This window comes from Vipera berus (genome assembly GCF_964194415.1).
Source record: "Vipera berus genome assembly, chromosome: 1".
NCBI classification, from domain to species: domain Eukaryota; kingdom Metazoa; phylum Chordata; class Lepidosauria; order Squamata; family Viperidae; genus Vipera; species Vipera berus.
The window spans coordinates 263,131,012-263,140,659 of NC_138202.1; the positions used below are offsets into that span (position 1 = coordinate 263,131,012).

At 37.1% G+C, this 9,648-nt stretch overlaps 1 protein-coding gene across 1 annotated transcript in view; it reads left to right on the forward strand.

Annotated features, from left to right (window-relative positions):
* RSPO3 (R-spondin 3) overlaps positions 1-8,586 on the forward strand; it is a gene marked incomplete at its 5' end in the record, with an annotated part of 57,437 nt that extends 48,851 nt beyond the window's left edge. Inside the window, one exon of the mRNA XM_081314984.1 lies at positions 7,899-8,586. Within this exon, the coding sequence (XP_081171110.1) occupies positions 7,899-8,083 (185 nt within the window). The 3' untranslated portion in view covers positions 8,084-8,586. The remainder of the gene's footprint in view (positions 1-7,898) is intronic.
* Between the last annotated feature and the right edge of the window lie 1,062 nt (positions 8,587-9,648).

Consider the following 9,648-nt stretch of genomic DNA (forward strand, 5'->3'; position numbering starts at 1 on the left):
AAAAAGTAGTTTTTTGAGAATATTGAGATCCCATCTCCTTTTTTCAGATGGGCATCAGAAATCTGAGCACTGCCACCAAGCATTGGTCAACTCTTGAAAATTAGCTCTATCAAATGGAACAATCGCACTACTTACACTGGAATTAGTTAATCTATAGGTATGTTTGGGGCTAAATTCAGTCTCCAGGAAATTTAGCTGATGGTGTTTCTATTTTGCTTCAGGCTAACTTTTTAGGCTAGGACAGGACATGTCATCCTAAAATTTAAACTATCTATCATCACTTCAGTGCACAGGGTATCACTGGAATTACATTTGACATACAGTACAGTCTATCATATTAACACCATAACTAGAATAAGTAAGGTAAAGGTAAAGTTTCCCCCGCACATGCGTGCTAGTCGTTTCCGAATCTAGGGGCTGGTGCTCATCTCCGTTTCAAGGCCGAAGAGCCAGCGCTTGTCCGAGGACGTCTCCGTGGTCATGTGGCCGGCATGACTAGACGCCAAAGGTGCACGGAGCGCTGTTACCTTCCCACCGTAGTGGTCCCTATTTTTCTACTTGCATTTTTACGTGCTTTCGAACTGCTAGGTTGGCAGAAGCTGGGACGAGTAACAGGTGCTCACTCTGTTATGCGGCACTCAGGATTTGACCCGCCAAACTGCCGACCTTCTGATCGACAAGCTCAGCGTCCTAACCCACTGAGCCACCGCATCCCTTAACTAAGTAATATTCAACTAATCATAGGAAAAGCTATAGGCTATATTCCATATGGTCTTAACAGTAAGTGGTGCCATTCCATTTCCTCATTGCTTGCAACTGAGCACATAAATATCTATGCTGCCAGATTAATTAGCTGGCTTTCCCCTTTTAATGGTAGCATTTGTTTTCAGCAAATCTCCTTTAGCATTTTGTGGAGCAGCAGCAGCAATAGCAGCAGTAACAGCAGCAGCAGCAGTAGCAGCAGCATTTTTTTTTTTGAAATGCCTGTTCAAAGCTGTTCACAGTATAAAACCTACAGACCCCCACAGTACAATTGGGGGAAGACCCTGAAAAGAGAACAGGGACATTGTAAACATAGCTGTCAAAATGTTCCTCTTTACACTATAAAAGTTCTGGAGTTCACCCCAGCCCCGTAAGAGTGCCACGTGCCAAATTGTGCTCTACATGGCTCATTATAGTAATATACTTTTTTTTTGCTTTCCTTTTTTGTTTTGTTTATAATCGAAATGCAGCTGCTTCTTTAAAAGTGGTTTTTCTTACAATGTAATGGTGTTATTTGTTTTCCATTATTGTGCCTTGCTGAGGTTATTTTGCTGGTGCTCACACATGAAAAAGGAGAGGACTCAGCATTGCATATCTGTATGTGTCAATGTATATGGCTTGGTGCAAATGCAGACATTATTACACATTAAATATCAATATAGTACATTTTATCATGACACAAAGAACTGTGACTGGATGTCCATGTATCTGCTTTATCTGACCTGCCAGTGTTAATTTCCAATGATTTTTCATCTCTGAGCCCTGTTATCTGTGAAGAGTGAGCCAGTTGAACACAAGGAAGTATACGGGACTGTGAGCTTGACCATCTCTGTTCTGCATTCCTGCTTGGACAAGGCCTTTCAGGAGTGGCATGTAGTTGTGTTCAACTGTTGTGGGAGGCATAGGTATCGCCTGCCTAGAAGGCAGCAGAAGAAGCATTCAATTCTCAAGAGGCCATCCTTAGATCCAACAGTGTTAGATAACTTTTGTCAGGTCTCCAACCTTGCCTTTTTAGGAAAAGTTGTGGAGAGGGTGGCTGTTTGCATGGTCACTTGTGCCTTGGTTATTTCCTAGTTGGATTACTGCAATGCAGTGTACTTTGGGCTGCCCATGAAGACCAAATGAAAGTTCCAATTAGTACAGAATCATCAGCACTCAGAGTGAAGGGTGCTTCTAGGTTCACCCACATTATATCCCTGTTGCACAAGCTGCACTGGCTCCTATTGTTTTTCTGGGTGGAATTTAAAGTGCTGATTATTACCTTTCTTTAAAGCCGTATATGGCTGAGGTCCCCAACCTTTTGGGCATCAGGGACTGGTTACATGGAGAGAGATTTTTCTGCGGACCAGAGGGGGCAGGGTTTTGTGTGCTGCCTGCATCCTGCGGATGGGGCTTTGCTTGTTTGTGCGACCTGGTTGCTGGCATGCCGCGGCCCGGTACCTGTCTATGGACTGGGGGTTGGGGACCCCTGCTATATGGCATGGGACCAGATTATTTGCATGACTGCCTCTCCTAAAGACAACTGCCTGGCTACCAGATCAGATAGAATCAGCATGCTCCTAGTCCCTTCCTTTAAATGTTGCCATGTTATGGAACCTACAAAGTTTCTGTGGCAGCCCCTGCCTTATGTAATATCTCTCCCTTCCCCCCCCAAAAAAAAAAGTTGGCTGTCTCCCACCCTTTTAATCTTTTGAAAAACACTCGAGATCTGGTTTTTTCCTCAAGTGCTGGGAAAGGGGGAACTAAGTTTACTTATGGTGACATTTGGGGCGTTTTATTGTGTTTTGGTTTTAATATTTTTATTGTAGATAGATGTGGCTTTCTCTTTAAACACGATTTAACAAGATACAGTTTGCTTTCTAGTTCTTTGTTTCTGTGTTGGATATCAGCAAATAGTCTTTGGATAAAGAGGAAATAGTTTATCTTTTTGTTAGTTTGACTTACTTTCCCAACTCAGATGGAGGCACATGCTTTGAAAGTGCTATGGCCATAGTAGCTTGCAGATTTCTAATGTAATAGTTTGATACACAATGCACACATTATTCACGTAGCCAAAGAAATTATTGTCAGACTTTAGGGGGATGGTATTAGACTTTATATTTCCTACTCCTTAAAAGTCCTACAATTATGGAAAGAAAAGTGTTATTGGCATAAGAGAAAACCTATATTGCATTACAAATCATTTGAAATATGTGCATTTTATTGGGGAAGGATAAAGCTACTTTGATTTTTTTAAGGTCAATTTTATTTTTTTTAAACATTTTTTTTTCATTTTTAATGAATTAAAAATCATTTAAACATGAATTCAAATAATTTCATCTGGCTGCTCTCATACTATAACATTGTACTTGAAATAATTTAGATATCTGTGGGATAGGAGCATCTGTACCTTATCATGTATAACTTTTCCTGATTATTTCTTGAAATGCAGACTAAACACGAGATTCTGACATAAGGCAGCATCACATTTGTATTCCTGGTTTACTCAAACGAATCCACCAGCTGAACTAATGTCTCATAAAGAACAACTATGACCTCAAGGGAATCTTGCAGGAGGGACTAAACTGTTGAAGGTCAAAAAGAAGTTACAGTTATTTATACCAAAATTCCTGATCCTAAGTCATACTATATACATATAACATCCCTATCTTATATTGTATATAGGTCATATGTACGTGGAGACTGTTTAAACAGCAAATCCCACAATCATATTTTAGAACTTTTCAAGTAACTCCATCATGTTTAATGTTTCACAATACTGCCCATATGAATATAGGTAGTCCTTGAGTTATGACCACAATTAAGCACAAAATTTATGCTGCTAAGTGAAACATTTAAGTAAATTTTACAGCCTTTCTTGCCAGAGTTGTTAAGTGAATCATTGCAGTTGTTAAATTAGTAACACTGTTATTAAGTGAATCTGGCTTTCCTATTGACTTTACTTGTCAGAAGGTCACAAAAACTGATCACTTGACTCCTGGATACTACGACCGTCATATATATGAACCAGTTGCCAAGGGTCTGAATTTTGATCATATGACCCTGGAGATGCTGCAATGGTCGTTAAGTATGAAAAATTGTCATAAGTCACTTTTTTCAGTGCCGTTGTAACTTTGAACAGTTACTAAATGAACTGTTGTAAATTGAAGACTATCTGTACTATTACTCCTCACAGAAACAACAGCTTGATTACAGTTCATGTAATCAAATGGGTGTCTACATGTGCAAAAACAGTCTTACTTGCAGGAACATGGTGTTAAAGGTTAGGTTGATGAGAAGCATTTTGGAGATGACTGGACCCAAAGCTGGGAAAACTGATTTCCAAACTCCACTTCAACATGAAAGTTACTGGTTGACATTGACTCAATCCTATGCACCCTCTAACCTTGATCTCCCTTGTATCACACAGTGATCTCCCTTGTATAATACTGTATAATTAATACTCAGAACTGCAAAATCCAAAAAAAAAACAACAACCCCAACCAGTCATTTTTGGAAAGTATAGATTCTACTTCCTGTACCTATGGGCCTGTTCTAATAAAAACGGTCCCGTCATGATAACATTTCTTCAAAGCAGGGAGTCTAACATTTGCTCTTCAGTAAAAGCACAAATCTCTGTACACTTAAAATACTATAAGAAACCAGAGCTATTTGTTGACAAATGAAAATAAAAAGTCTGGACAGGTACCTTGCAATAGAGAGGAGTGGAGTCCTTACAATTTTGAGGATCTGTCAAGTTCATCCTCAGTATATTTGAAAGTTGACCTGTGTTCAGAAAAATGGTCATGCTTCTTGGAAATGAGAAAAATGCTAGAAATATGCACAATACTGCATTAATGGAATTTAAGTGGCTTGAAGTGACCTGGGGGTAATCAAGAATTGTATCGGTACTTTTTTTTTGAAAAGCTGATCCTTTTGGTCCTTGTCTTCTTGAATTGTTACCTGTTTTCTTTCTTATTTGTGACACAGTAGATGGCCTGGTAGGATGGACAGAGTAAGTCCTACCAGGTATGCAACCTAAGTACATTGTTTCACAACTACCATGTCCAGACTAAATTACAAACCTTTTTTTTTAGGACAAAGGCAAGGAAAGCTGAGCAGAAGCAAAAACATAAATAAAATAAAATAAAATAAATCAGAGAGCTTCAAATAACATATTATGCCTCTTAATCCTGTGATTAAAAAGTCAGAAAATATAGTTTGACAAGATTAGCTTATTTTTAAGCATTATGCTTTTCTTCCAACACATTAATTTGCTAAGAAGAGATAAAGAACTGTTATTAAAAAAATCTTATCTGTGAAGGCTCATAATATTGGATCAATATTAAATCATAGTGCCCAGTCCATCTTCTCATTCTTGTATCCAAGAATCATAAAATATGATAGCACTGCACCTGTTTATTCTCATTCTTCTTTCTATAGCATAACCTATAGGACAGCATTACATTGTGTGTCTTATGTGTCTGTCCCTTTATGATTGTATGATAAATCAGATGGACTCAGAGAGTACAAACACTGTAAAAATGAAACTGAACATAGAATTCATACACTCAGAATCAGAACAGACTATCTCGCAAAACAATGAGATTTACATTGTTCATTAAAAAGATTATATCTTTATTTGAAGGATTTCAAAAGACGGGTTTAAAAAGCACAAGGGTGCCCCTTAGTGGAACTTAAGCTCACATAAATAAGTGCAATGCATTACAATCTATTCAGAAGTACACCAGTTGTTCATTTTATTTTATTTTGAGCACCTGAAGAAATCTACATTCATATTAATCACATCATAAATTATTCTTCTAATTTTTAAGTCAGTTTAATTTATTTGTTCTTCCTTGTCCACAGTCCTTTGGAATAGTTAGGGAACTAAAAAGAGAATATGTTCAACTTTAGTATCAGATTATAATCATGTTAGCTGTATTTACCATTTTTATTAAGAGCAAATATAGAGTGGTCAATAAACTTAATGGTTTAAGTTCTGGCCTTGGATTTCTCAAGTTTTAACCTTATTTCATTTATTTTAATTAGATAAGTTCCTTAATAGGTTGTAAGAATATATCTTGGCCTAAGCAAAGCATTTGTAAAGGAAGGTAGAGATATCTTCGGAAGAGAGGGTTTCAAGATTCTGTTATTATACCCTGTAATAACAAAATAGTATTCCAGGAATCCTTATGGTTGAGAAAAGGTCCTTGAACTTTTCTTCACCATGGAACCCCTTTAAATATCTTTTGTGGCCACAGATGATGGCCATGGACCCCCAAAACCTAACTCAAGATTTAAATCATAACATTTCTTCAAGCCTTTGCAGACCCCCTGTGATGACATTGTGCCCTCCATGGGTCCGCAGGCCACAGGTTGAGAACCACTGCCTTATGGTACTTGTTTCTTCACCTGACCTACTTGAAGGACTGCCATCAATTTTGAAAGCCACCAATCCAAGGTGATCTCTAACATTCCTTTCCAGAATTTGATGATATATTTCATGACATTCTGATTAGCAACCAAGAGTAAACTAAGCTAGATGGCATTAACAATTATGTGGATATACAGTTTTCCCAAAGTTGTACTAAAAGACATAATCAACAATTCCTAATCAAACTGGAGCCAGTTTGTGGCTGAGTTCCAACAAGCTTCAGTCATAGATTGTCTATGTTTCAATATTTTCTTAATCATTTCGATAAAGGAGTGGAAGGGATGTTTATTTGCAAATGATGCAAAATTAGATGGGATTTTGTGAAAGAGAAAGAGGCTTCAGAGATATTTGATAGGTTAGACAGGTTGAAAAGTAATGAAAGAAATAGACAAAGAAACATGCACTTGGAAGACAAAAATTACATGCTCATATTATGGACAGAGATATTACGTACTTATAAAAATGATTTTAGAATAGTTGATTGCAAACTGAATATTATTCAGCAGTGTAATATGGCAGCAAGAAAGGCAAATATAATTCTATTATATAAAGTATAAAAGTGTAATTTCCAAATAATTGGAATGAACAGTTACAGCATTCTGCATTGGTCAGACTCCATTTAAGTGCTGGGTCAATTTCTAGTGACCAGATTTTAATAAGTTTCAGCTAATAGTTTTTCTGAAATGCAGATGAGAATGATTTAAGCTAATAACTAATACGATGAAGAAGACTAAAAGAATCTTGAGAAGACTGAAAGGAATAGAATCCTTCAAGTATCTGAAACTTAAGATTTATTCTGATTTATTCCAGAAAGCATTTGAAAGTTTCTTGACATAGGTAACAGTCAAAATTTGTTCTGATTTATTCCAGACATGACAAGGAATAGTAATTTAATATTAAAGGGCAGATTCTGGTTGAAAGATAGCCAAACTTTCATTGTAGGAGCAGTTTGATAATGGAATCCATTACCCAAAGGAATAATGGATTCCTTCTGCCTGAATGTGTGGGTTCTAGAGTAATCTGGATTCCTGCACTGAGCAAGTGGGTCGATATGATGACCCTTCCAACTTTATTATTGTATAGCTAACTGGCAAGATATAAATTCAAGTCCCTATTCAGTCATGGAGCTCTCCATGTCTTTGGTTCAGTTATTCTTTCTCAGGGCTTTGTGGGCAAAATCAGGGAAGATTCCTTGCCATTATATAGATTAGTATTCCTGAGAAGCATGATGTGACATAAATGCAATAAATAAAAATGTTTTATTACTGTTTAATTTTAAATTCTGGCTTGTTCCCCATAGGAAAGATACAAATCTTAGCATAATTGTAAGGTATCGCTAGTTATTAAAATATATAGAACAAAGCCAAGGCTGCAGTTTTACTCACCTGATTATAATATATGGTATAATGAACAATCCTGACATGTAAGTATAACAATCTAAAGGCTTTTTATATAAAAATAATATACGTGCAAAATGCCTCTTAAAGCACTGTTTATAGCAGAGGCTATAATTTGTATTTTGAATTGGTTTGTCAAAATGTTGAGCATGGACTGAGTTCTCTATATTTCCAGTTCTTCTTAACCTTGTTCTTGGAAGAGACCCATGTCAGAGGTTTTTCTTTATTTAAGAGTTCAGAGTTTGAGAATGCCAGGATAAGAGAAACTGATCATCTCTAAATAAATGATATACCTTATAACGTACTGTAGTTTTCTATTGCAGGGAAAAGAAAGGACAGACAAAAAAAGCCAAAGAGAGAAGAAAGCAAAGAAACCAGTCAGGAAAACAGAGACCAGATATCCAGACGTCAGAACAGAGATCCAGAGAACAAAAACAAAATGCAACTGAAGAAAATAAGAGGCCAGGATAAACAGCAGAAACCAGTTGCCATCAGCACTACACACTAACCGCCTTACACCACTGTTTAAGACTATTGCTGCTGCTATCACTACCAGACCCCACCCCCACCCCCAGGGTCTGTGTTCCACAATTATCACCAATAGACATTACAAGTTATACTTAAACAACATTCCAATAGTTACTATATTCTTCGTGCAGAGTTTAATTGGAAGACTGACATGAAACAAGATTTTTGTTTGGTTGTTTTTTTTTCTTCTTCTGTAAATGGGATACGTTCAACCTTATATCACATGCTTCCATGCATCTCTTAAGAGTGTCTCAGCAGGTGGCACTGCCTGGTTGATCTTGTCAGGCTTGGAAGCTCAGCAGGGTGCGGCCAGGCCAAGTTCTACAAGATTGGCAAAGCGGTAAGCAAAACTGGGAAGTGATAAAAAAATAATCCAAAAAGGGACTGGTAAACCCATTCTGCACTCTTGCTGAGAAAGCTACGTGGATGTGTCTATGAAGCCACCAGGAATCAAGTGGATTCGAAGAGACTTTAGCTTTTATCTCTAAGGGTCAGTTTAGAAGCTTGTATATAATTATCAATATGGTATAAGTATAACAATATATTGGACGACTACTTTTTCTTCTGTAAAGTATTTTTTCCAGCCCATTGTTTATTAAGCAAAAATATCTAAGTAAAGAAACAGTATCCCTAGGTGCATCATTACAGTATATATGTTGCATATGAATTAAGAGAAGAAAGAAGGAAATGTCTTAAGAATTGAATATTCAATACCGCTGTCTATCAGAACTACGTTCACTGGATTTTGCCATAGATTCGTATTAGAAATTCCAGACTAAAGAGTTCTGAAGCTCTGAAGAACAGGCACAAAAGAAATGGAAGCCTCAGTAAACACATTTGAAAGACAAACAATGGCATTAGATAGCACTATCATTTGCAAGATAGCAGAATATTTTCTGTCAAAATCTTGATCATTCAGCTGTTCTATGCTTTATATCGTTCTTGTAACTGAAATCTTCCAGTGACTGACAAATTATATGGGGGTGGGAGGGAAGCAAAACACTGAGAGAATAAAGAACAGAGATGGGACATCACACAAATAGGACATTTGCACTGATGACTTTTTCATCCCTCTTGTAATTGAACATTGTCACACAGTCTGCTTTGTAAATGGAGAAAAGTATGCTGTTCTTTAGAAATGTTTTGTCTAATAAACTAAGGCCACTTTACCAAATATACAGGGGAATATCCAATTAACTCCTCTAGCTGATGGAATGGAATGGCAAAACAGGCACAATGGTGGATATCATGCTATCAGCAGAATAGGCAAGAATCCTTTAGAACTGGACAAAGAATAAATATTTGTACACTACAGTATATCTGAATTTACAGCGTTTCCACAAGCAGAAGCACAATATCACTGATTTTTCTTCTCTCACATTCAGTGAGTGCCAAGGTTGAGTTTATTCACTTGCTATGGATGCAGACATGCTCTAACATTTTTCTGGCCTGTTTTCATAACCTGGCCTTTCTCGCTTCCCCAACCCATTCCCGAGGTCTTGAATCATTGTTAATGATACTCATTAGAGTGTGATTATCATATCT